General features: G+C 53.1%; 1 protein-coding gene across 3 annotated transcripts; it reads right to left on the bottom strand.

Annotated features, from left to right (window-relative positions):
- Nucleotides 1-32: 32 nt before the first annotated feature.
- SLC12A4 (solute carrier family 12 member 4) lies at nt 33-22,024 on the bottom strand. 3 transcript variants are annotated; one of them, XM_055412489.2, is made up of 24 exons: nt 21,895-22,024; nt 16,819-16,913; nt 15,327-15,458; nt 11,532-11,678; nt 11,393-11,447; nt 9,113-9,243; nt 7,670-7,911; nt 7,310-7,524; nt 6,603-6,767; nt 6,427-6,525; nt 6,083-6,140; nt 5,577-5,751; nt 5,098-5,216; nt 3,557-3,655; nt 3,279-3,398; nt 2,975-3,079; nt 2,553-2,721; nt 2,066-2,261; nt 1,783-1,952; nt 1,564-1,695; nt 1,374-1,481; nt 1,016-1,203; nt 761-894; nt 33-602 (listed from the first exon to the last, which is right to left on the bottom strand). In XM_055412489.2, the coding sequence occupies exons 1-24, from the start codon at nt 22,007-22,009 to the stop codon at nt 511-513; spliced, it is 3,261 nt and encodes a 1,086-aa protein (XP_055268464.2). In that variant the 5' UTR covers nt 22,010-22,024; the 3' UTR covers nt 33-510. The 3 variants fall into 3 exon arrangements, with proteins under 3 accessions (XP_055268464.2, XP_088686719.1, XP_055268466.2); XM_088830593.1 differs by having other exon boundaries at nt 33-894; XM_055412491.2 differs by lacking the exons at nt 11,393-11,447; nt 11,532-11,678; nt 15,327-15,458; nt 16,819-16,913; nt 21,895-22,024 and adding an exon at nt 9,514-10,621.
- Nucleotides 22,025-27,834: the final 5,810 nt, after the last annotated feature.

Genomic DNA, 27,834 nt, shown 5'->3' with positions numbered 1-27,834 from the left:
GCCAGGGGAAACAGAGCCAGGGCAGCGGGAGGCCCAGAAGTACACAATGTTTTATTGAAAAAAGTCAGGCTTCAGCTGGCTGGTTCCATTCAACTTGGCTTGGTGGGGGTCCCCGCCCACAGGAGCTGAGTCAGATCTTCCTGCAGGCGGGCTGGGCCGGATCCCTCCCTCGTCACCCTTCCCCTCCTCTCTGATGGTGACATCCAAACAATAAATATGCAATAAATAGCGCTCCCGGGCCAGCTGCCTTCAATCCCCATGTCAGCCCCCACCAGTCTTCTCCAGTCAGGACAAGCATCCTGGCGTGCTGGACGGGCAAGTCCCTGAAACTCTCAGGGTCCCGAGGGACCTCAGATCCATCTCCATGGCTAGGTCTGGGCCCAGTCTCCAAGGAGACCTAGTAAAGCTGGATCCAGGGTGAGGCCAGGCAAAGTGAGGCTGGCAGGTGGGTGCTGGAGCGGGTCTGTGTGTTACCCTGGACACCTTCACTCTAGGCCACAAGTCTGTGGCTCAGGAGTAGATGGTGATGACTTCACGGCCACCGCCACGTACCAACAGCACTCGTTCAAGGCCCTCGGTCAGCACCTCCAGGAACTCCATGTCTGTGGGTCATCAGTCAAGGAAGCAGCGCCCAGGAAAGCACCCAGGGAAGTCTGGCCCATCAAGCAGAGCTGGGGTATCCTGCAAACCCCCAGGGCATCCAGGGACAGGAGCTCCCAGCCTGACCTCATACACTGCCCACTTCCCCACCAAAGGATCCAGTTCTCATCACCCTCGCTGTTCTTGGGTGGGCCGGGCATGTTCAGTAGGACCAGGCGGGCGTCATGGGAGCGTGTGACAATGACTTCATTGAGCTTCACGGCTGTGTGCATGCGCCGCACATTAGACTGGTCCCTGTAGATAACGCGGCTTATCATGGATCCCACCCCTGGACCACCCCACCAGGCTCGTCTACCCCCATCCCACCTCCACCCCCAGGCCTGGATACGGCTGGGTCCATTTCTGCTGCACTCACGGCTTAATATGCACCAGCTCCCGGAAGTTGTCAGGTGTGTGGTTGGGGTCCCAGGGCTCTGTGGCCATGTACTTGTCCCGGGTCCATGTCATCTGGATCTTGTCAGTCCCACCTGCAGACTCATCCTCCTCGTCCGAGTACAGGCTCTCCAGCCGCAGGGCTGAGTGCCGGTCCTTGACTAGCTGGGCCTGAGGATAACCAGAGGAGGTCGCGTCAGCGCCGTGGGGGGCCAAGCTGGCCCAGTGTGATCACCCAGCCTCAGGGAAACAGAGGGGGCCACAGTGAGTCATTCTGATGCCCCCATTTGATGGCCCCTCCCAAAGCCAGACCCTGCCCTGAACTGAGAAAGGTCACTGACCTCTCGCTCCCGCTCTGTCTTGGTCAGCCTCATCTGCCGCAGCATCTGGGAGCGCTGCTCCATCATCAGTGTCCGCTCGTAGGTATACGCAGAGATGTCACTGTTGTGCTGGGGAGAGGGTGAGCCGTGAGGACCGGGCTATGGGGGTGGGGCAGGGCATCCACAGGGCTACGGTGGGCAGGGGGCTCACCATCTCCACCACCTCCACCTCTGCCTCTAGACGCAGGTGGTATAGGAAGATGGCCAGATCCTTCTTCATCTGGATGCTGTTGTCGTCCATCTGGGCCACCGTGAAGATGCGCATCCGGCATTTCCTCCAAACCTGCGGCCACGGAGGGTGGTGGTTCAGTCGCACCCCCTCCCTGCACGGGCCCAGCCCCTTGCACCATGGCCTGAGCGCCTGGCCCACCTTGTGCTGGCGCAGCAGGAAGGGCAGGAGCATGAGCATGCCGCCATCGTGGACGATCCACCACACATCGATGTGGCCCTCCAGGTAGCGCTCGTGGTTGCTGGGGTAGAAGGCGATGTTCTTGGGCACAAGCAGGGCCAGGTGGGCAGCCGTGGTGCAGCGCACGGTGTCTGGGGAGAAGGGGCACTATCGATTGTCAGTCCATGACCCTCTAGCCTCTGCCCTCGCTTAACCCCTGGCCCCTGTACTATATGGTCAAGCCCAGGCCTTGAGTCTCACACACCAATAAAGGTCTTCCAGGCGCGTGGGTCCTCGCTCTGTCGCCAGCCATAGGGCCAGCCCAGCACCACGGTGTTGTGTCTCATGCCACCCAGGCCGCAAGACTGGATGAGGTGGGCCAGCCCCTCCCGCACCTTGCTGGCCACCACCACCTGGCAGAAGCCCTTCACCTTCTCGATCTCCATCATGTTCTTGATTGTCTGCAGGGAACATACCCAGGTCAGAAGGCACGGCCATCCATGTCCCCTCTGCTGGGTTCCCTGCCCAGGCCCCAGGGAACAGAGCTGCTTGGTAGTGGGGGAGGAGATGGGGCAAGCTGCCCACCCAGAGACCATGCTTGCAAGATGGAACCTTCATACCCACCTGGCTCCCGCTCTCAGCTCTCACCTGGCTGGCCAGGACTGGTCCCCTCCCCGATGCACCAGCTACAGCCCGGACATCTCCAGTCCCGTTCAGGGTCCTCCCACCCCTGACTCCCACCCCAGCAGTACCTGCTCAGCGGCCTGGGCCTCGCCGTAGCTCTCCAAGAAGCTGCCCTGGATGACAGAACCGACGATGGTCAGGCCCTTGCCAGCTTTAAGCTGGGAGGCGAAAGTGAGGAGCCGCGGGTACTTCACGTGAAGGTCCTCATCTAGCTTCAGCAACACCAGTAGCTGAGGCCTGAGTGGCCGGATGGAGAGGCAGCCTGAGACCAGGGCCAGAGGTCTGCAGGGAGCCCAGCTCCCTCCTTTCTTGGCTCACAGGCCCCCTCAGGTAGCAGTGATCCAAGGGCCCGATAAGCAGGACGGCGCCCCTGGCAGCTCAGGACAGGGAACGCAGACTAGGGAGGGAAGCCAGCACCTCGTGACTCTCCCCTCTCACAGGGCCGCCCCCTGAGAACCTTGACTGTCCCCACCAGGCCCAGGTGACTCACCGCCAGTTCTTGGTGTGAGGAGGGCCCTCCTCTAGCCGCAACAGGGCATAGCGGGCGGCGCTCAGGGACAGGCCTCGGATCCCATCGCCCCATTCCTTCTCAGCCCTGCAGAAGCCCCCAAAGGCTGCTGAGCCCCGCCAGGACTTGTGTCCATGTATATGTGGGATGGAAGGGACCAGGCCCAAGTCACAGCCCCCCAACCCCAGTGCCATGGTGGCTTAACGAAGGATGGCTCAGCTCCCCACACCCAACTACAGCCCAGCCCAGCAGCCCCGAGCACCCGAGCAGGTGGCACCGCACTCACCCTTGGTACTCAATGTATTTGTAGATCATGCCGGCGATGAGCATGGCGACCAGGGCATAGTACCAGGAGGAGACAAACATCAAGGCCAGGCAGAGGCTCATGCCTAGGAAGGACAGTGCCCTGGGCCAGAGAAGGGAATAGGGCCAGAGTCAGGCAAAGACCTCCCAGTCTCTCACCAAGAGAAACTGTTGCCCAGAAAGTTCAAACCCCATCCAGAATGGTTTCCCACATAACTCTCGTGTCAGAGAACCTGGCTCAGGGGCCCAGCTGACACGTACCAGTGATAGTACTTGAACCGAGGCCGCCAGTTGGGGGTCCTCAGGAGCGTCTGCACGGCACAGGCCAGGTTCACAAACAGGTAGCACATCAGGAAGAACCTGCAGCACAAGGAGCAGCTGGGACTGAGCGGCCCCCTTGGCAGTCAGGTGCCTGACATCCCGGACCCTCCCCAGGCTGGGCCTAGGTGAGGAGCCGAGACTGTCACAGCCCTGCCCTGCACGGTCAGGCAGGTCGTCTCAGCCTCACTTTGCCCACGCCCAGGGCCAGATGTGGATGGGACACTGCGGTGGTACCCTCAGAGCCTAGTCTCAGAGGATGTTCCAGGCAGAAGGTAAGGGGGCTGCGGGCAGGGGGAACAGCTGTGGAAGAGGATGGTGTAAAGGAGAGTTCAGCGCCTAGATACAGCCAGACAAATGCCAGGTCTCTGGCCTGGGGGACCAGTTGGATGAGGGGCTGTCATGAGTGTGGGGAGAGGGGTCAGAGGAAGACAAGGAGGGCCATTTTGAGTCACTGCATTAGAGACACTTGGGGGACCCTTCAGTGGGCAGGGGAGACCAGGACAGAAGAGGCCTACTGCATGAGCCCCCAGGAAAGACAGGAAAGGCAGAGGGCTGGGGGGAGTGGCTGCCCACTTCTACCCTCAGCTGCTGGATGAGAAGGACAGACAAGAAGGCAGGAGAGCTGACGGGAGAGGGCAGGCTAGGGGCAGGGACTCTCATGGTAGGGGCAGTGCTCAGTCCCGTTAGGGCTACAGGGGAAGCAGCCTCAGCATCAAGACTGAGACACATCCTGACATGGGCGTTAAGGGGCCACCACCCAAGACAACTGCAGCAAGGAGAGTTTCAGGTGTGGGTGAAGCCGGGCGGTAACTGGCGGAGGTGTGTTGGGGGAACAGGAGAGCACTGACTCCAGCAGGCCTGGCTGTGGCTGGGGGCGCAGCTTCAGGGGAAAGAGAGCTCAGTCAGTCCTACAGGCTGAGTCGGGTGGTAAAGGGTGGCTTGGACATAATGGAACAAGCAAGACAGAGCACGGCTCTGAAGCAAGGTGTGTGAGGAGGGGCATAGTGGCCCTGGCACTGGCAGAGGGGAACAGAGCGAGGACTCGAACTCTGCCTCCGAAACCCCTGGAAACTGCTGCGTGTTTGCCACCTCCTGCAGGGCACTGGCAGATTCAAATGCCCAGCTGACTCCAGAACTTTAAAAGCAAGCAACTTCAAAACAGGTGGCTGGGACAGTGGTGGCCCATCAAGGGTGCTGAGATTGCTGCTTGCCCTGTCACTGCTCTGGGGGCTCTCCCACAGAGGCATGAGGGACCTAATGGTCTCTTTAAAATACTGGAGTAAGCACTGGAAGGCAGAGGTTCAGAAGATTGAGCTCTGCCAGGCAAATATCCCCCAACAGCCTGACCCATCTCCCAGCTGCGTCCTCAACCCTAGACAGGGTCACAGACGAGTTGCTGGGCAGGACTTCTGGCTAGGGTGTGGCTGAGGGTGCAAGGAGACTTTCCCAGGACCCTTGCCCTGCCCTGGCCCCCAGCTCACATGGATAGAATGGGGGCCACCATGTCCAGGGAGGCAATGAGGATGCCCAGCTCGGCGATGAGTGCTGTCAGGAGGAGGGCCCACGTCGGTTCACCATTTGCCTTGCCATGGCCGAAAACCTGCACACACCATGGGCAATGGGGTCAGAAGCGAAGAAGATGGTCCCATTCCACACATCAGGACACAAGTCACAGCCTGGCCTCCATCATCTCCAAGTCCCTCAGGGGCTCAAGTCATAGCTAAACCTATCCTGACAGGTACTCTGCTCTCCAATTCCCCAGGTCTCTCCGTTGTGAGTGGAGACAGGCCTTGGGGCTTCTGGGCCCAGGCAGCTCTGCCAACAGCAGCTCTCCCTGGATGGCTACCTGGCCCTGGCCCCAAGCAGGATAACATGCACCCGGATTTACTGTCCACTTCTCTCCCTGGCCAGGGTGAAGGGCTAGGAGCACCCAAACAGTGGGGGAGTACAAGAGGCTCACCCGGAGGAAAGGGATGATGTTGTCCTTGGCGATGGCCTGCAACAGGCGTGGTGCCCCAGTGAGGCTCTGCAGGCCAGCACCGCAGGTGGAGAAGAAGGAGCCGATGACGATGACCCAGGGCGAAGGCCAGGCTAACGTGCCCACCACCAGGTTTCTGCTGACACCATCGCCGTACCTGTAAGGGCCGGGCTCAGACCATGCTCCATACAGGGAGCCCCTGAAACCCTGGATGGGACCACCCAGTGGGAGGGCTGGCAGGGGTCAAGAAGGACAACTATGGGGGACAGAGCTCTGGCCCTCAGCAGAGGCCAGTCCACCAGCCCCTATCCTTCCAGCCCAGACCCAATCTGATGTCACCATCCTCTTGAAGCCAAAGTCCTGGTGAGACTGACCCACCACTGACAACAAGCAGCCTGAGGACATGTGGGACCATGAGTATGAGGGGGGCTGGGGTCTGGGCAGCAAAGCTGAGCCCATAGCCACAGGGAGGGGCCCAGCTCACTCACTTGTCCCGGAGGACCACACCCTCGATGCAAGCACCGAAGAGAACCACACTGCTGAAGTCTGCAGCCGCGTCAAAGAAAGCTGGACCTCTGTTGCCACTGCTGCCCCCACTCACTCCCCACACAGGGCCCCAGGGCCCCACTAGCCCAAGTCTCAGGACACCTTCAGCTGAGGTTTCATGTCGGGTACAAACAAACCCCTTGAATGTGTGCATGTGTGTGAGGGTTGATGTATACATGCACGCGTGTGTGGTGTGTCTGCACTTGCCAGGTGGTGACTTAAACACAAGGAAGTGCCTCATGCCCGTGCACCCCCCTGCCACAATACCAGGCCTGGGAAAGGATACAGACAAGCGAAGTTGTAACAATGGCCAGAATGGTCCCCACTGGGATGGACTTCTGTGCGTCTCGGAGGTCCCCAGAGCGGTTGGAGCCAGCCATGATGCCTCCAAAAACAATGAGACTCCCTCAGGGACTCCCTCGGGAGTGGGGGTAGGGAGTGTGGGTGGGCAAGAGGGCTCACCTGTTACCGAGGGGAAGAAGATGCCAACCAGCACGGTGAAGGATGTGGCGATGTCAGCCACCACGTACAGGGGCAGGCTCTCCTTCAGGCCAAGGGCATCCATGGAGGGCAGCCCGTGTTTCTCCACGACCTCACCCTTCTCCAGGTAGGTGCTCCATAGGTTTTCTGTGGGGGCAGCCGCTTCACCATTGCAGCCCCAGGGAAGTCTGGGGCAGCCCAGCCAGGGGCTACAGGTGTAAGAGGTTCTGGGGGCTCAAGGGGGTGACCTCAGCCCAATGGCTGTGGTTTCAGCCACAGGGCAGGACTGGCTGGCTGGAAGTCTCAAAGGCAAAGGTGGCTGAACTGCCATTGTCCACCACTGCCTGCCTCTGAGACAGAGGCCCTTTATGGCTCCTGTGAGAACTATCCCAGGCAGGGTCAGGGGCTGGTGGCTGGGGAGAGAGGAGCCGCCAGAATTTTCTGGGGGGCTGCTGCAGGCCTGGGACACTGGCCAAAACAGGCTCCGTTCAACTGAAATTTAGCTGCCAGGAGCTGGGCTGAGAGGACACTGCTGGGCTGGGAAGGCAGCCAGAACCGCCTCCCGTTCCTGAGCTGGCCACACAAGGGCGGCTCTGTGCTACCCTGTCCATCCATGCTCGTTCCCTCTTTCTGCTCTGCTGTGTGGGCAGGGAGGAGGGGTGGGGAAGCAGGTGGAAGGGAGCACACACCCTGGAGTACACCGGCAGCTGCACCAGGGATGCCCGGGATCTCAGTCACATTGTTGAGCAGAAAGTAGGGGTCGCAGGACTCAGCCGTGAGGTTGGGGCTGTGGCAGAAGAGGCTCCAGAGCTGGGTGGCCACAGTCTTGTTGTCCACCACAGCTGTCTTGGCGCAGACATCAAACTGGTCCTGGGACAGTGTCCTGTTGCCCAGCATACATACTCTGTGGGGCGTGAGGGAGGTGAAAGCATCAGCAGCTGCTCAGCCCGAGACCCCAACTTGCTCCCATCCGGCAGCCTCTACAGAGAAGGCCATCCATGTAGGGGGGATGTCAGTATAATGCCTGGAGGTACTCCCAGGTTACTTACGGAAAAACAGGAGGGTCAAAAATAGACTTGATGCCTCCAGCATAGATGGAGAGGATGGAGATGATCACACAGGCCAGGAAGAGCGAGGCAAATTTGTTCACATACTTGACACCAACGAATACCACTAGGGTCATGAAGGTCAGAAAAATGGTCCCATATACCCGCATATTGTTCAAGGTGGCACTCGATGTGTCATGAGTGCCTGTTGGGTAAAAAATGGCGGCTGGAGGGGCAATGTAGGTCTGAAACAAGAAGACAGATAAAGGAGGTTCAATTTTCCTATGTGGAGTATGTGCTTAGTCACTCAGTCGTGTCCGACTCTTTGTAACCCGTGGACTGTAGCCCGCCAGTCTCCTCTGTCCATGGGATTCTCCAGCCAAGAATACTGGAGTGGGTTGCCATTTCCTCCTCCAGGGGATCTTCCAGACTCAGGGATCAAACCCTCATCTCCTGCATTGGCAGGCAGATTCTTTACCACTTAGTTACTTGGGAAGCAGTGAATTTTAAATATATCTTAATAAAGCAATTATTTACGAAAAAGAAAAAAAAAAAGGATCCAGACACAGGAGCTGACCTGAATAGCTAAATAGAAGTGGACTAGTTTGAGAAGCAACAAAACAAATAATGACAGTATAGGATTACGAGCCAAAGAATAAAAATAAATATCCAGGAGTCCACACTGATATAAATACATAATTGAATAAATAAACCAATGGAAAAAGGACAAATTTCCTTAGAGAAGAAATCCAGATAATAAATGTAGGAATGTGGAAAATAGAAGAACAAAAAAAAAAAACCCCCAGAATATCCAGGAATAGGCTCCATGCTACAGACAGAGGATCTGGAGGTGGAAGTAGGCAGGGAGTTCCTCTAAACATCTATTGTCTGGATGCCCAGGGGCAGGCACTGGTTAACCTATGCTCCCCATTGCCCCTCCCACTCATTCCCCATCACCAGGGCAGTCCAGTGGGAGGTGGGAAGCTGAGTCAGAGCACACTTGGGGCCCATAGACAGGGTACTGACCTCTCTGATTTTGGTAAGAGGATAAGATGGATCTGAGAGGCCTTGTCACAGAACCCTGGAGACAGAGCTGGCCAGAGCCCACATGAGCCCTAGAGACAGGCTCTGCATCACCACCGAGATCCGTCATAGCGTTACAGGTGGTAGTTCACAGACCACCTGCCACAGCTGAAATATTGCCTGGGCAGCTGGAACATCCAGGACCAAGGTGAAGACTGCCAGGCCCCTTCCATGCCTGATCCAAACTGGGAAAGGGCTGAAGGGGAGACTGGCTTGAATAAAGATCTTTCTCCCTCAAAGAGGCCTTCCTCATTGTAAGCCCTAGATCTGGACCAGATGTGAGGGGAGCATGAAGAGCCTGGGCTTATAGGAAAGGGGCTGTTTCAACAAGAACAGAAATGGCCAGGACTTAACCTGACTCACCAGCAGGATCTCAATGGCCCCTAGGATGTACATGGCTGCCGCAAATGTTGTTCCCAGGTAGAAGCACAGGCCCACGGCACCTCCAAATTCTGGCCCCAGCGAGCGGGAGATCATGAAATAGGAGCCCCCAGCTACAACAGAAAAAGCATACACAGGTCAAGGCTGGTTTTTCTTCAAGAGGGCCTCTCCCATGACAACCCTTCACAACTATCCAAGGGCACAGGGACTGCTTTTCCTATTTACAAATGAGTAGAAACATCACAACTAGATTAGCATTGGTGTTCTCAGATTTGGGAAAACTGCCTAATTAACATTACCCTATAGTGGAATTACTCAAATTTGAAGTCACCTATGAAACATACATTGGAGAAGGAAATGGCAACCCACTCCAGTGTTCTTGCCTGGAGAATCCCAGGGACGGGGCAGCCTGGTGAGCTTCCGTCTATGGGGTCACACAGAGTCGGACATGACTGAAGTGACTTAGCAGCAGCAGCAGCAGACGGTTTAGACAACGTTTCCTAAGATAGCATGGTTAATAAGTGGCCAAGCTGGGGGTGGACCTGATTTCATTTGATTCCAACACACAGCATGGGTCAGTGAGATGACTACTCCGCTGGGGTAGCTCTAGGTCTGCAGCAAAGCCTCAGTGAGGTTAGGTCAGTCCCCATTGACTCCCCAGACTGATTGTGTCCTATCTCAGCACACCGCACCCTTCCCAAGGGCTAAGTCTGTTAGCTGACCCTCCAGACCAGGGAAGGGACTGTATCTTATCTAGTTTTTTGCCCCTAGGGCCAGCCACAGGGTAATTGTCCATGGCTGACTCTCCTGCCCTGAATCTGTGCTTCCATCACAGTCTAACACCCCTGGCAAGACTGAGTCAACCCTGGGCCTCAGGGCCAGTGAGGGTGCAGGCGACAAGAGCCATCCCATGCTTCTGGTTGAAACTGCTCCTGATAAAACTTATCTGTGAAAAATCTGGGAACAAGGATCAAGAAGCTTTAAAAAGGTTACTCCTTTTCACACTATAATCCCACCTCTAGGACCTTCTCCTATTCATTGGAAGGACTGATGTTGAAGCTGGAACTCCAATACTTTGGCCACCTGATGGGAAGAGCTGACTCATTTGAAAAGACTGTGATGCTGGGAAAGATTGAAGGTGGGAAGAGAAGGGGACGACAGAGGATGAGATGGTTGGATGGCATCACCAACTCAACGGACATGAGTTTGAGTCGACTCCGGGAGTTGGTGATGGACAGAGAAGCCTGGCGTGCTTCAGTCCATGGGGTCGCAAAGAGCTGGACACAACTGAGCGACTGAACTGAACAGAGGACCTTCTTCTAAGGAAACTGCCAGGGGCATGAACAAAGATCAGTGTGCAAGACTGTTCAAGACAATGTTTACAAGAATAAGAAAGCAGAGAATAGGAGAATAATGACATAAATTAGATAATATTAATCCTGTTTTAAAAAACCAAATAAACTGTTTTCAGCATTTGAGAAATACACACACACACACACACACACACACACAGTTTGGGGAAAACAATACATCTCAATACTTTATAAGACCCCAAAACCATGGACCAAAGGGCTAACTAACAGTTATGAACTCAGGATGGTGGGATTATGGGTACTCTTCAATTTTTTTCTACATTTTTTTATACTTTCAATCCCTCTTCTGGTAAACATATATTGCTTTTTCCCTAATACTTTTATACTAATACTAATAAAACTATTACTTGAAAAAAATAAAAAAGGATTGAAACACAGGAGCCAACCTGAATAGACAAATAGCCAAAGTGGAACAGTGTAAGCAAAAAATTAAATGATAATACTAAGATTATGAACCAAAGAATAAAATAAGTAACCAGAAGTCCACAGGGAAGGTATAAATACATGGCTAAATAAATAAGTAAGTGGAGTCTCTGAAAACCAAGTCCAGTCTCATCATGGAAAACCCTACAATCCATAGTGTGGGCCAGGCTCATTGGCTTGGGCCACCAGGAATGCCCTATCACCTTCTTTATCAACCCCAGCACCCACTTTAAAAATTACTTTTATACTAAAAACAAAACAAACCCCAAACAAATAAAACATAAAACAACAGCGATCTCAAATTCTATCAATCAGGGATGCTCCTAAGTTGTGACACTTTCACAGAATCAAGGGACTAAGACCCCAACAGAAAACTGTCTGGGGGGCAGGGAATGAGTGTTTCTGGACATGTCAAGGGGGATTCTGGGCCCATTTCCCACCTCAGGCCTGAATGGCACTCACCCACCTGGAACCACGCCATTGGTGGCGATGGCGCTCATGGAGATGGCCGTCAGCAAGGTCTGCGGGAAAGAGAACATAGGTGAGCAGCTCAGTGGGGCGGGCTCTGCGGGGCAGCTGTGGCCCTGCCCCCGCAGAATACTCACACAGCAGCAGCAGATGAGCACAATGAGGAGGGCCTGCAGCACGCCGGCTGTGCCCACCATCCAGGTCAGCCGCAGGAAGAGGATAACCCCAAAGATGTTCTGCAGGCAGGGCAGGTACACCCCCATGAGGGTGCCCATGCTGGGTGCCTATGGAGCAGGGGGAGGGGGGAGACGGAGCATTAGAGGGGCCCCTCATTGCTTGGCAGTCCCCCACCTCCAGGGTATTCTGCCAGAGAACAGGCTGGAGAAGGACATCCCAAGTGGAGACCTGGGGATACAGAGGGTTAGCTGACTGGATGTCTGTGCTGACCTTCATACATTAGGAAACAGTTGGGGAGTGGGAAGGTATAAAACCTGATTCTTTTCCAAACCCCATGTGTGAGCTTTTGAGCCTCACCTCCCCTTCATGGTCCTGCCACCTACCCTTCCTCTCTTCTTTCACACTTCCAGAAAGTGAGGTCTATATCAGACCTCCACTTTCTCAGCCAGCAGGCCCTGCTGTACCCGGGCCAGAGTCTAAAAAGTTGTTCCTGACCCTTCCTCTCTCCAACGTCCCCGTCCAGTCCAGGGGAAAGTAAGTCCTGCCCAGTGTACCTCTCAAGGTGCCCTGAGATCAGTCTGCCTTGCCTTGGTCTTAATCCCCTGAAGCTGGGGCGCCACACCTGGGGCACTCAGATAGTGCCTTCTTATGCCTGTCAAACTCTCCATGCTCCAGCCCACTCTGCTGCCAGAGCGGGACTCTGAAAACCAAGATCAGTCACATCATCCTTACTGAAACTCCTCTGCATTGTCTATACTGTAATCTAGTGTGGGCCAGGCTCCTTGCCCTGGGCTACCAGGCATGCCCCATCACCTCTGTCAGTCTCAGCCCCTGACAACATCAGACCCTTAGAGCCTCTGAACCAGGGCATGGGCTGGGCTCTGCCTGGGATGGTTATTCCTGCCTTACGGCCTGGCAAATTCCTCTTCAGTTAAACCTTCAGGAGACTTAACTGTTGCCTCTTCCAGGAATTTCCCCCAGGTTGCCTTAGGCGGAGTTGGTACTTCCTCTTGCATCCCCTCAGTATCTGATACACTCTTCTATCATAGTGGTCACAACAGGTCATGGTAACTGTTCACTTGAATGACCACAGTGGGGTAAACTTGGCTTGTTCACTGTTCTATCATCAGCAGGCCCTGCAGGTACTCAAAAGGAGCTCCTAAGCCTAGTGAGTGAAGCCTTAGAAAGCCTCTGGGATAACCTGTTGGGAAAGTCCTGCATATAAAGTGGAGACTCAGGCTGGAGGGCAAGTAAGGAAAGTCTGTCTTAATGGACACATCCAGGCAGGATTTCTCAACTACCTAAGAGCAGAGAAGGGGCTAAACAGGAGGCCAGGGCAGATGCTGAAGCACAGAGTTAGGACTGGTACCTTCTTGAAGAACTGAGCCCCACATGAGAACAGCACAGAGTAGTGGGGTCCTAAGAGCTTCTACCAGAGCCCCCAGCAAAGCCTGCTGCTCTAGAGCCGGGGTGGGAGAAAGAACTCCGTGGTCACAGGAACTCTTCTCCAGGGCCAAGGCCGGGTGCAGGATCTGTGCAGTCTAAAGGACCCCAGAAGGGCCTGGGAGGGCCCCAAGTAAAAACAAATGGTCTCTCAAGCTGTCCTGCACAGAGCAGGTGATGGATACACCTCATGTGGGTTCTAACTGAGCCCTTCTCAGAGGCCCTGGACCACCCACTGGATAGTGGCAGCTCCCAGCCTCCCCATTCAAGGCTGAGTCACTCTGGGAAAAGGGCAGTATGGGAAAGGGCAGGGCCGGAAATGCTTTCTGCATCTCTAAATAACCTCTGGCAGCCTCAGAAGGTCACCAGGCCACAGCCAGACTGGCTGCCATGGAGAGGCTGCCTTGGGTATTGGTGTGGTCTGGCTGAAGGCCCACCCTTCCAGCTTTAAGCTTTTCTTTTCTGAGGCCCCTGCTCACACCCACCTGGGTGAGGACCACAGCTCAGTGGCCCCAGCTCCCTAGCTTTCTGCTGATTTGCTGTGGACTTGACCAGGCTCCTCCTTTTTCCATGAAACAGTTACTAGCTCTGGGACACTCAGCCATCCTCTGCCTCTTTAAACCCAGGGCCAGGGGAGCTGGCAGGTAAGCTGAGGCTGGACCCCAGCACCCTCATGGGCTCTTCATAAGGCCAAGGGACCACAGCCCTTCACCAACCCAGAACACCTTGTTGAGATGTACTCTAGCCTTTCTTAGGGAACTTTTTACTCCTAGCCACTGGCTTCCTAGACTTGGCCTGAAAGGACAGAGAGGAAACTCTTACCCAAGGATCTCACCCCTCACTGCAGGGCTAAACATGGATAGCCAGAGATAGCCAGAGTTCTCTGCTATCTGCAGTTCAGAAAATATCATCAAAATCACAACCAACAGGATAGGGTGAAGGTCAGGTCTGTGTGTCCCCAAGATCTCAGCTGTCCTCTCTCAAGTGTGGGCTGGGTTGCCTCTGAGAAGAGCGACATGAGGGGTGCACATCCACCTGGTCAATCCTCTCTTCTCACCCACCTCAGTAATCTCAAGGGCAAAGGCAATCTCAGGGGCAATCTCAAAGACCTGCCCAAATCTCAAGGGCTGGTCTGAGACTGTGGGATGCGGTTTATTCCAGACAAGGGCTCCTCCTGCCTGTGCTGACCTCCAGCAAGAGGTCAGCTAGTGCCAGACCCAAGCTCCTTTTGGGTCACAGCTGCATCCCAAACCTCAGGGAGTCAGGAGACATACAGGGAAGCTGCTTTGCCTCTAAACTGAATACGTTGGGGAAAAAAAGCACAACCCAGCCTTTGGTTAAACTGAGCCCCATCACACAGGTTAGGGATAGGGTAAAGTCATCCCTGGTGGCTCCAGTGGTAAAGAACCCACCTGCCAATGCAGGAAACGTGGGTTTTGATCCGTGGGTTGGGAAGATCCCCTGGAGGAGGAAATGGCAACCCACTCCAGTATTCGTGCCTGGGAAATCCATGGATAGAGAAGCCTGTCAGGCTACAACAGGGTCGCAAAAGAGTTGGATATGCAAGAGAGGATGACTGGAGGGCCAGAGGCCTGGAGAGTGAACAGGGATAAGACCAGGAGAGAGATAGGGAAGCCCCAGGAGGCAGTGTTTTACTCCTATCACCCTCAGTCTCAGCGCTCAAGGAACCCAGGGGCTATTGGAGAGGTCTGCCAATGGAGCCAACAAAGAGAGGGCCAGAAGGGTTTAGTCATCTGCTCTAGGTCACAAAGCCCCAAAGGTAACACCCTTATCCATCCTGATGGAAAGCCAGTGATCTGGCATTTTACACAGTCACATACCTCACAGGAAACCCACAAGTCTCCCAGTGTTATATGTTGACCTTGTTTTAGCTCAATCACCTTAGGCAAGTTACGTAACATCTTTGACACTCAAGTTTCCTCACCTGTAAAGCGGGTATGATAACAGAAACTGCCTCACAGATTTTTTGTGAAGATGACACGCAAGAACCCTGGCCCACTGCTTAGCATGATACCTCACACACACACACACACAAGTCTAAGTAAAGACAGTGGTCACTCCCACCATTATTTCTGAGGGCCTCCCTGGTCCTCTGCCCTGAGGGGTTCCTCCTCAGCCTAGCCCTTTGAGGACTCCTTGAGCCCAAAGTACTCAGTGCCCATCCTCCACGCTCACCACACCTGGCACCTACTTCCCTGGGATGCTAACAGCTACGTGGGGAAACTGCCAACTCCATGGTGTTGACTCTGTCCTCCTAGGAGCAGCCTCTCTGTTGCCCCTGACCAGCTCACCTTGGCTGTTCTCCGACGGGCACCCTCTCCACTCTCAGCCTCCTCATGCTCCTTGGCGCCCTGTGTGAGGTTGGTGTAGCTGACGAGCTTGCCCAGAAGAGATGACACCTTTGGGCGGATGTCCAGCTCTTCCTGTAAACAGAGCCACAGGGCATTCTGGCAACAGGCCCAACTGGCACCAGGCTACCTGTGTGTAGCCAGCAGCCTGGCCTCTGGTCCCTTGCCAAGCCCTGAGGCAGGCTTGGGCTCCTGCCTGAGGAAGCCCAAGCCAGCCAACTGGGCAGGTGTGGGTGCCCCACCCCAGCACTCACTTCTCTCTGCCCCACCTTGGCTCAATCACTACCAGCCCATTTGCAAAACTACCTGCCTCAGGGGAAAGGGCAGGGCAGACAGGTGGACCGGCACACTTCATCCTGCCCGTTCTGGCTGGCCACCTCCCAGCTATGAGTAGGCCTCTAGAACTCACATCTGTATTCAACAAATAGCCACCCTAGTGATCCCAGGGAAACAAATTAAAAGAGGAGTCAAAGAGAGATGTCTGGGACAAGTGAAGTCTCTCTTATCTGCCCAAACCCTGATCCTCCTGGATGGTCTTCCCCACACCCTGTGAATAACCCACCTCAGTCCCCAAGGTGGGATCCTAGCCCCCAGCCCATCTTTGAGAGAGGCCAAATCAAGAGGCCTCCCAGGGCTCAAGATATGGCACAGAATCTAGCACAGCTTCCTGAGCACTGTGTCTCCACCTACCTGTTGCCCACATTTAGTTTTTCCCTATCAATCAGCTCCCTTCTGACCCTACACTCAAGGAGAAACTGGCTTGGAGTGAAGAAGTGAAGATGCAGGTCTTTGCAAGTCTATGGACACTGAAGAGCTTACGAGACTTCCACAGAATGTGGGTAGGTATGGGTCAGAATTTAGGGGCCTAAACCATGACTTCAATCCAGAGCCAACTTCTGACTTGAGTCTGAAAATGATAAAATTCAAGGCCAAAGCCACAAAATTGGGAATGTTTCCAAAGAGAGATCCACTGAGGTTATAGATGTGGAGAAAGGGGGCAGATTCAGTGAGAAGGTCTTGGTGAACTTGATGGGACTAGCATTGGAGCAGTCAGTCAGGAAGGACAAGGAAGAGTTCACAGGAGAGGGAAGAATTGTGGACTGTGAGAAGTCCCAGATGTGAAGGAGACAAAGGAAATCCTGAGGTTAGAAATCCCGAGAGGTGGTGACCTTGCTGAGGAGCTGCATGGAAGTCAAAGGTAAACATTACCACCGAGGTAGTAATGGCGTAGAGGCCTCTGGGAAAGCAGTTTCAGTTGAAAGGGCCAAGAGAACCGCAGCTTGGCTGCCAAGGAAGCGAGACAGACAAGCGGAGACTGGAGGAGGAGCCCAGACATAAAGAGGCACAACACCCAGCCGGCTTGCTTAGCTAAGGCTTAGGTCCTGACAGGTCCCTGCGCGCCCACACCCATGGCCCAGAATGGCTCCTCAGCTACCTCAAACAGTGCCAGGTTCCTGTCATGGTAGTCACTTCCTCTGGAAGCCTCCATGGGACAAAGGAAAGGGCTGCTCTCTTTATGGTTGCCATGTCCTGTAGAGAGAGAGAAACAGAATCCTAGTCAGGGGCTGCCTACCGAGCCCCCAGCATGCACTTCTCCCCCAGCAGGCCTGTTGTCATCTCTGTGGAGCACTTTAGGGACCAGTGTAACAACACTGGGCCTCAGTTTCCCCAACATACCCTGTCAGCCTCCTTGAAAGAGCCAGAACTGGCGGACTGGCCAATGATCAAAACCCAGCACGAACACTCATCTAGCAGGGGGCACAGGAGCAAACGGCCCAGACGCACTAGCTCAGCACTGTTAACACCAAAGGGGCGGAGTCTGCTGAAGGGCGTGGCCCAGCCAAGGCCCGCCTTCAGACCACCCCTGAGACACACACTCCCGTTCTTCCCAGCCCTTCTGGAATACCCAGTGTGCCAGGTGCCAAGGGCTCAGTGTCCTCAGGGCTCCCCCAAGAGCTACCCTCCAGATAGAAAAAGCCACACAGTGCGCCTTCTGCCGCCATGATCAGCCAGCCACCTACTAGCCACCCCATCATGCACCGCGCGGGGATGGCATTCTTGAGGGCCACCTGAGGCATGCCGGGAGGAGCGGCAAGCAGGAGACTGTCCAGTGTACGGAAGTGGGCGCCCAGAGCTGTCTAGGGTTGTCTGGGAAAGCCCTACAAAAGCCTGACCAGGTGGGTGTGGGACCGGGCAAGGATTGTAGGCAGGACTCACTTGTTTACCTCCCTGTCCCCAGATACCAGCCGCTTGCCCGAAACTAGGCGCGTGGCCAGTCCCCACGTACACCTACCCCCCAGACCAATGAGGTAGGGCCTCAGCACCAAGGAAACCTCACAGAAAGGAGCCAGATGCACCTTCTTTTAATACGGCTGCCTCAAGACTCAAAACTGGGCCGCTTTTTCTGGCCACCCAGCATTCACTCTTTCGTTTTCCAAACCGTGTCCATTGTGAGTCTCAGTGGGTGACATTCCCAGCTTTCCATGAAGCAGGCAGAAGACACCAAGAGTCCTTTTCTAGTTGCTAAGGGAGAAAAAAACCTTCAGTTTGGAAACTGTGGTGGCAGTGACTGAAGGCCTCACAGCTGACATCTTGGTTCACAGAAGCCACGTTGGTGTTGGATGACAATGACTATGGCAGCAGTGTTCACTGGCCTGGTGTCCTGTGATGGAGGTGGCCAACAGAAGTGTCTTCACTGATCCAGACTACTGGGGTATTCTGGCCATGCGTGGTTTTGTGAGAGCTACCTGGCAAGATTCTCTGGTTAAATAGCCCCAATCCATTTCTCTTGTTTGCAGCTAAAAATACTGCATGACACCTCCTCCATTTGATACATCCTCTTGCCATCAATATGAAACTTAACTTCTCTGAGCCAACTCAGCAGGTGCTGTGCTGTGGATTCTTTACTGCCCCAAGAGACTGACAGGTAAAGCATGTAGATGACAATTTCTGGGGCAAAATCAGCTGTTCCTTCCCACAAGAGGTAAAAAGAGTACATCACCTCCTCTAGGAACCTGGACTAGCTAAGTAAGTGAAGCAGCTCAGTACCAGAAGCTACATGTCTGTGTGTAGGTCAGTGCTAAGGGCAAAGTGGAAAGAGACAGTGAGAGGTGAGGGCAGCCTACAGAATCATGTTAAAGCCTCAGGGGGTGGGGGGGGGGAGGCGGGGAGGTGGTCATGTAGCTATTCAGACACCCTAAGACATTTGCTGTGCCCTTGATGCTTGTTCAGGATGAGGATAAGGAGTCACAAGAAAAACCTGAAAACCCAGTACATGGATGGACCTTCAGTGAGAAGTCCCTGAAAACTACTCTTAGATTTTTGTGACAAAAATATCTTCCCTGAATAAGTCAGCGGCTTTATTCTGTCCAAAAAAAGGCAACTGTAAGAGCTCATCTTGTTTCCCTTTCTGCCTTGGCTGCCAGGAATCACTAAGCTAAATTTATTTCTTTGATCCAGTCACCATCTGCCTCAGAGTCCTTGCCGCTTTCCTCTGCATGGTTTTGATCTTTCTTACATTAAGAGTCCTTTGGGGAGGAATTTTTGTTGTCTGTCTCTTCTGACCCTTCTGTGGAAGTAGGTTGAAAGTAAAGGATAAATCATTCTAAACTCCTGCACTGCAGCCTTCCTCCCCCACCACTGCCACTGTCTAACCCTAACCTCACCTCTTTAAGGACAGTATTAGTGTCTAGAAAACACAGAGCTGAGTACATAGCAGTCCCCCCAAAATGCCTGTGGATGGTCCTGCAAGACCCAGTCGATCCCTTGTCCCTTCAGCCATGATGCCAGGGCAACTCAGAGCCCTTCCAAAGGTTACCTTTAGTTTTCATGGCAATACTCCAGTAGGTATCATTTACCCTCTTTTAGTAACAAGGAATGTAAAGCACAGATTCAGAGGCAAGGTGACTCAGCGAGAGGGCCAAACTTGGGTCCCAGGATCCCCTAGATCCAGGTGAGAGCTGAGCTGTGGGTTCCCTACTCCTGCTTAGGACCCCCTTCCATCCCAGGAGGCATCCCAGGGTTGCAGTACAGGCCACAACTAAAGAGTGTATGGGGTTTGTGGTTTGGCCATGATGTGTATATCCAAGGCTCCTGGTGCTCAGTGGCCAGAAGCCAAGCTTGGATTCCTGTGCCTACCTCTGTGTGACCTAGGGCAACCTGCTTACTCTCTCTGTGCTGCCTTGGTTTCTTTTCCTATGAAGTAGAGCTAGTAACATCCACTTTTCCAACTGCCCAAATGCCTCAGAAAAGGGACAGCCTGGTGCCAGACACCCAGCAGGGATTCCATGAAGTTCCCCAAGACTGCCTCAGTTAAGGAGAGCTCCCATGGGATTGTGGGAATTGGGGGGAGATGGGGTCTAAGCAGTGCCTGGGTATCTGTACTGCCCTCAGCTATTCCAAAAATCTCAGGGCAGGTCTGGGCATGCCTGCCAGGCCAAAGCTACTCAGATGCCACCTGAGACCCCTGGTGAACCACAACATGAAGGCTGGGCCTGGGGGCTGCCTCTGATATGTGTGTTCTGTCCAGCAGCTGTGAATGCACCAGCTGCAAGCAGGGATCCAGGTGACACTACTGGTATCCCTGTACAGGTATCTGCCAGGGGTACTCCTCTAGAATCTCTTCACCCTCTGCCCACAGGCCACAGTGGGCTGGATGAACAAGTCCATCTACGCCCTTGGAGCAGAGGTATGGGCCTTGAGATACCCAGATTCAGGTACCAGGCCGACGGAGGGGAGGGGGAGTCCCATGAGATGGCCCTCAGGGTCACTATTTTTGTGCCACTGACCTTTTGCAGCCCCCAGCTAGAAGGATAACCACTCACCAGGGTGCAGAATGTCCCCCATACTGCAGACACAGTCACGATCTGGCTGAACAGGAGGAAGAGGAGGTGGGGGGGGGGGGGGATAGTGGGAGGAGCTGGCCCAGCCTGGAGGGACCTGGCAGGACTCAGCCAATGTGAGGGAACCAGTTCCCTATAGTCCCCTGTGAGAGGCCAAGGCGGAGCCTGAGGCTGGGCTTCGCTCTGCCTACCTGCTGGTCCAGATTGATCTTTGGGATGCAGCCCAACCCAGCCTCTGGTGGGAGAGAGCCTCCAAAGGCTAACAGAGGAGCAGGGGTGGCTGCTGGCTCCTGCTCTGTCCACTGGTACCAGGCTGGGGCAGGTGCCCGTAGGGGTTGAAGTGTGTACACCCTCACAAGCTGTGAAGCCTGTTAAATTTCCATGATGTCCAGCAGCCCATGCCACTGCCCTGTGCCATCTCCATACACAGCAGTTAAGTGACACACATACAGCCATCACCCACATGAAGCATGGATCACCTCAGTCAGGTCCCCATCAGAGACAGATCCAAGTCAGATCAAGATAACATCACCTGACACAGGCCACCAACATGCATGTCCCCTGCAGATCTCCATCACGGTCAGTAACAGACCAAGCATTTGTCATCAGTCACATCACCATCCTCATCACCGTAGCCCACAAGAATGTGCTATCCTGACCCCACTCTGGCTCTGTGGTACCCCACAGCTGTACACTTGCACAAGCACAACTACACATGCATGTGCTGCTGCACACACAGACACAGGTTCTTGGAGTGTTCACACAAGAGTGAGCCCTGCAAGGACAGGGCCCTGGGGGCCTCCTGGGGAAACAGATGGTGAAAGTCAAGGGCAGGCACCTAGGAGAGGGAAGCCGGGTTTATCTTCAGGCCCAGTTTAACAGCTAAGTTAAGAGTTAGGGCTCTGGAATCTCCCACCCTCGATCTGAATCCCCTAGGGCAAGTTACATAACTACTCCATGCCTCATTTCACTCGTTGCTAATGGACAGTAACACTACCTATCCCAGGGCAGGAAATTAGTAGGATTAAACGAGTTAATTCAGGTAAAGTGCCTAGACAAGTCTGGTCCCGTGTGAGTGCTCCACAGGTGTCCACTGTACCTACAGATGTAAGCTGGGATCCATGTAGCACTCAGGCAGTGGCCCACAGACCCCTTCAGGCTTCCCCCCGGGAGGACTGGAGTGCTGGGTGGCACACTGAAGGAAAGAGAAGGGGAGGGGAGCGGAGGAGAGAGGATGGTTTTAGGGAAAGAGATGCTGAAGCACAAAAGTGTAGACGAGACGATAAGAGGTTAGGGGCGGTTGGCAGGAGGTGAGAGGGCTGGGGTCCCGCCTGGGACTGTCGCTCCCAGCCGGGAAGAGCCTGAGATGGAGGTTCAGCGCTCTTCGCGCCCCGGGCGGCCCCGCTGGCCTGGCCACGTCTGCAGCCCCCGCCCGCGGCCCTCAAGGGAGGAGCTGGGGCGGGGAGGGAGGCCCGACCGCGACAGCAGGCGCCGGGGGCCCAGGAAAATTGTGTTTGCGCGCGAGGAGTTGGGGACTGTTTAGCGGCGGAGTCTAAGAAAAGTTGGGCCCTCATCGACGTGTGCGCGCACGGCCGGGCGTCTGTGAGCCAGCCGGCCCCGCATGGCCGGCTCCCCGCCCCAGCCCGGGACCCCACCGGGCGGCCCCTCACCGTCCGCGTCCTCCCGATCGGCGCGCTCCCCGTAGTCCACCCAACTCAGACCCTCGAGGTTGTCATAATCGCCGCGCCGCGGCCCGTCTACCGGCACCACGGTGAAGTGAGGCATCCCGCGCGCTCGGCCCCGCCGCCCCGGCCGCCTGCCCGGCTGTCTCCACCGCTCCGGGCCGGCGCGCCCCGCCCGCTCACATTCCTCCCCGCTGCGCTCACTTCCTCCGCCCGCCCCCCGGGCCGCCCCTCGGGGGCGGGGAGCAGGAGGGGCTCGGGGCCGGCTCCTCCCTGAGGGGGGCCCCGGAGGAGTGAAACCCCAGGGGCGGGAGTACTGTTCCACGCCCTGGGGAGGCCCGATTCCTGTGTGACCTCGGGTGGTGAGCCGCCCTCTCTGAGTTTCAAATGCAGTGCTTGTAAAATGAGGAAATGCGCTTGGGGCTGATGAGGGCTCCTGAGGTGGGGCACGAGAGCTCACTTTGTTCCTAGTGAGCGCTCAAGTGACATTTCTGTGATGCAGGGCCAGGGAAGGGTAGGCAGGAGCGCAGAGCTCATTCAAGAACCGCCTAGGGGCCTTCTCGGCACCCTGTCCCATTTTGATCATCTCTGTCTTCCACCTCTCCTCCGCCTCCCTGGAAACGAGGGAGCCCCAGGAAGATCCCATCCCTTCGTCCACCCTACAGTGTCTCTCTGTTGGAGGCTGCTGGGGGGATCCGTGCCCTTTCACTAGAGGCTGCTTCCTTCTTGGAAGTAAGGACACCCATTCCCCCTCGTCCAGCCCCACGGGCCTCTTCAGACGCTGCATTGGATTCTTTAGCCAAGTTCTTTCATCTCAGTTTTATCTTTTTCTGTCTCACCTCCTGGGAATTCCTATTTGTTATTTTGCAGTCGCTAAGTCATGTCCGACTCTTTGTGACCCTAGGGACTGAAGTATACCAGGCTGCTCCTTTCTGCACCGTCTCCCTTTGCTCAAATTCATGTCCATTGAGTTGGTGATGCTATCTACCCAAGCCATTTATTTCTTTACTCTTAATTTTCTTTCACTTTCTACGCCATTGCTTCAGATAAGTTTATTCAGGTGGCTTTACCATTCTTTCAGCTATTTCTCTATCAGAAAACCCCAGTGCCCACCTTCATATTTTCTCCCTTTTATGACTCAGAGGGTTTTAGAATATCAGAATTAGTGGTATCTTTCCAACCTACCACAGACTCTGCATTCTCAGACCTTTGTCTCTGGGATGGAATCAGGAATCAGTCTCTGGGCCCTGCAGGAGGACCTGAGAGCTGACCTCTGTTCTGGCCCCTACCCTGTTCACCCCAGCCGAGGTCTGTTGCTTTGGCCTGTCTTTCATGCCACATTCAGTTGCTCACAGTAGCAGGCTTCCAATGAACTCCCTGCTCATGGTAGAGCCATCTCTTCTTTTTTTAAAAAAGAATATTTACTTATTTATTTGACTGCACCAGGTCTTCATTGCGGCATGCCAGAACTTTAGTTGCGGACATGCAAACTTAGTTACGGCATATGTGATCTAGTTCCTTGACCAGGGAGCGAACCTGGACCCCCTACATTGGGAGGATGGAGTCTTAGCTACTGGACCACCAGGGAAATCCTAAGAGCCACCTCTTTTGAAAAGAAAGCCCAAACTCTTCTCTTGGTCCACAAAGCCCTGCTCCATCCGGCCCCTCCAGTCTCTTCAGCTGTATCTCTCCTCATCCTCTGCCCCAGCCTCAGCCTTTCTGGCTTCTTTCACTTCCCCAAATTCAAGGGGTTTCTGTGCAGTACCTGTGCCTGACAGGATGCCTTTCTACCCGCCCGTCCCCCTCCATTTACCAAACTCCTTTGTGTGGAGGGGGTCTCAGCTTGGAATACTGCTTCTTCTCCAGAAAACGTCTCTGAAACACACCCCACCTTCCCACCACCCCACTTCGTCCTCCTGTGAGGCACTTTCCTTTTATAGCACTCACTGCAGGGAGAAGTGTGTTGGTGGAGATCTTTAATGTTTTTGTGTGTGGATTTCACACTGGCAGGACCATTTCAGTCTCCTCACCTTGGTATCTTCAGTCTTGGCCCCAACACATTTTTTGACTAAAGAACGAACAGGTGCCTCCTCCTTGGTCTTCCCTGATGCTCCACAAAGGCTCCCCATGGTTCTCACCTGGCCCCCACACCTGGCCTCTCTCCTCAGGGCTAGGGTCAGGTGCTATGTGGGAAAGATAGGCTACTATAGTCCAATTGAAACCTTAAACTCTGTGAGACTCTGTAGCGAGGATACAGTTTCCCTCATACTACTGACTGGTCAAGTAGCCTGCACCATCAGGGTACTCATGGGCAAAAATAACAGGCAGAAAGAAACAGACATTTGACAAGCACAGACATTTCAAAAGAAAACATCTTAAAGAACAGTCTTTTGTATTCTGTGGGAGAAGGCGAGGGTGGGATGATTTGAGAGAATAACATTGAAACATGTATATTATCATATGTGAAACAGATCACCAGTCCAGTTTCGATGCATGAGACACAGGGTGCTCAGGGCTGGTGCACTGGGATGACCCAGAGGGATGGGATGGGGAGGGAGGTGGGAGGGGGGTTCAGGATGGGGAACACGTGTACACCCGTGGCTGATTCATGTCTATGTATGGCAAAAACCACTATAATATTGTAAAGTAATTAGCCTCCAATTAAAATAAATTAATTAAGAAAAAGAAAATATCTATTGGGGAAAGGATCAGAATACATGGATCAAAAATTCAAAATTAGCCTAATAAACGTATTATAAAAGATAAGATAGAATATTAGCCATATGAAACAAGAAAGTATAAAAAAGAACAAGCAGAGGGGACTTCCCTGGTGGTCCAGTGGTTAAAAATCTGCCTTGCAATGCAGGTAAAGTGCAGGTTTGACCCCTGGTCAGGGAACTAAGATCCCACATGCTGCTGGGCAACTGAGCCTGCATGCCACAACACTGAAGCTCATGCTCTACAGACCATGCTTTGCAAAACAGAAGCCATGGCATGGCAACAGGAGAAAAGCCCCTGAGAGTGGCAACCAAGACCCAGTGCAGCCAAATAATAAATAAATAAATATCTTTTAAAAGAACAAGCAGAAATATAAGGCAGAGAAATATGGCTTCATAACAAATTGCCCCAAAAGATAGTGACTTAAAGTGACAATCAACAAAAATATCTGTTTGCTCACAAATCTGTAAACTGAGTAAGCTTGTCTCTACTCCACATGGCATCACTTGGGGCTGGAGGATTCATTTTGAAAATGATTCATGGGAATTCCCTGTGGGTCCAGTGGTTAGGACTCCGTGCTTCCACTGCTAGGGGCCCTGGTCATGAAACAGATCCCACAAGCCAAGGGGCATGAACAAAAAAAAGATGATTCACTCACATGACCAGTAGATTGTTATTGGCTGTAGGCTAAGAGCTCAGGGGGAATGTGGACCAGGGACACTGGGTCCTTCACATGGAAACCTCTCCCTGGGCGACTTGGCTTCCTCATAGTACAGTGACTATAGTCCATGAGTGAGTAAGCATCCTAAGAAGCAGGACAGTTCCCTGGGCCCAGGTCTGGATGGGCACAACATCACTTCTGCCATATTTTACTGGTCAAGCAGGTACAAACCCAGATTCAAGGGGTGGGCAGACATAGAATTCATCTTTGGATAGGAGAAGTATCACAGAAATACAGGACCATGTTTAAAAATTACCACAATAGTATGGCAGACAACACAATAGGTGATCTAATGGCAGAAAGTTTTCATTGAGAATGAATCCATAAATTAGAAATACCAAGTTAAGGAATTCTCCCAAAAGAAGAAAAAGAAAACAAGAGAGATAGGAGATAGAAAAAGAAGTTCTAGTATCTGCACAATAGGATTTCTCTATTGTTGGGTTATTTTCAGTTTGAAATTACTAAAAATAGTGCTTCTCTAAATATGTTTGTTCATGTCTTTCTGAGCACATGTGTGCAGACTTTTCTGTTGCGTCTTTAGGGGAGAAAAATGGTTAAATCCTTGGGCGTATGTGTCTGAATATTCATTAGAAGGACTGATGCTGAAGCTGAAACTCCAATACTTCGGCCTCCTGATGCGAAGAGCTGACTCATTGGAAAAGACCCTGATGCTGGGAAAGACTGAAGGCGGGAGAAGGGGATGGCAGAGAATGAGATGTTTGGACAACATCACTGACTCGATGGACATGAGTTTGAGTAAGCTCCGGGAGTTGGTGATGGACAGGGAGGCCTGGTATGCTGCAGTCCATGGGGTCGCAAAGAGTCAGACGTGACTGAGCAACTGAACTGAACTGAACTGATATGTGTCTTTAACTTTAGTTAATAATGTGGAACAGTTTTTCAAAGCAGTTTTTTTTTTATCAGTTTACACTGCCACCAGCTGGATATGAGAAAACCTTATGCTGCACATCCTTAATAATACCCTATTGTTCATCTGTTGAATTTTAGTTATCTTTTTCTGTGAGTTTTATTTTGCACTTCTCTAGTGACTAGTATGGAGAAGGCAATGGCAAGCCACTCCAGTACTCTTGCCTGGAAAATCCCATGGATGGTTGAGCCTGGTAGACTGCAGTCCGTGGGGTCGCTAAGAGTCGGACACGACTGAGCGACTTCACTTTCACTTTTCACTTTCACACATTGGAGAAGGAAATGGCAACCCACTCCAGTGTTCTTGCCTGGAGAATCCCAGGGACGGGGGAGCCTGGTGGGCTTCCGTCTATGGGGTCACACAGAGTCGGACACGACTGAAGTGACTTAGCAGCAGCAGCAGCAGCAGTGACTAGTAAGGTTGACAGTCTTTTCATTTTCTTGTTGGCCACTTGGATACCCTCTTTTGTTAAGTTCCTTTGCAAACGTCTTACCCATTTTTATACTGGCTTGTCTGACTCTGGATATATACCTTTTGTCACTTATTCATGTTGAAAACACCCCCAATCTGTGACATGCTTTTTCATTCTTTTTTTATATTTATTTATTTATTCGGCTGCACCTGGTCTTAGTTGCAGCACAAAGGATCTTTGATCTTCATTGCAGCAGCCAGGATATTTAGTTGCAGCACGCAAACTCTTACTTGCAGCATGTGGGATCTAGTTCCCTAGAGATTGAACCTGGGTTCCCTGTACTGGGAGCCCAGAGTTTTACCCACTGTACCACCAGGGAAGTTCCTGAGATGATACTCTTTAAGTGGAAGACTCACTCTCCTAGATATCAACTTGTTTTAATAAATGGAACAGAATTCAAAGACAGACCCACAAGTGTATGGACACAATTTATAACATAGTTAGCACTGTAGTCGCTCTGCTAATTTAAAGTTCCCATGGAAGGAACTTAGATCTGGCTCTGGCCCACCCTGTGGACTGGGAGAGGAAAGTGGCCAAGAGATGGAGGGTCTGTAGGAAGCTGAGCAGATGTAGAGCTGAACAGTTTCTTTTCTTTCTTTTAACAACTTGATTCCCACCCCTGCCCATTAAAAAAAAAAAAAAATCAGTTTAACAAAAATCAGAGTACCTTATCTGAAAAATCTTCACACTCTTTCTCTCTTGATATTTCCAAACACATTAGTTTATTCTATAAAAGGTATCATCCTCTTAAAAAAATTTTTTTTAAAAACCTTTCAGAAAGAGTTTGGGAATGTACCCTCTGTTACACTCCATGATGGGATCAACTCTGAACTTGATTCTTTAGCGCTGTTTTGTGGGCTCAGGCTTTTAGCGTAAGAATAAGGTAAGGTTCTTCTGCCTTTCCAGAGAGAGAGACAAAGCTGGAAGCCAATGGGAACCAAACATATTGAGTAGCCGGGGGTAAAACCTAAGACCCCTCACCAACCAAGAGCCCATCAGACCCAACCCCTTTCCCCGTGAAGAAAGGACAGTCACACCTGGCTCTGTACTCGAAATGTTTATTCTCAGCATATATATGTTTGTGCCTGG

Source organism: Moschus berezovskii, chromosome 22 (genome assembly GCF_049115385.1).
Source record: "Moschus berezovskii isolate FMDL1 chromosome 22, NW_MosBer_1.0, whole genome shotgun sequence".
Lineage (NCBI taxonomy): Eukaryota > Metazoa > Chordata > Mammalia > Artiodactyla > Moschidae > Moschus > Moschus berezovskii.
This window is presented reverse-complemented; position numbering and strand designations above follow the sequence as displayed.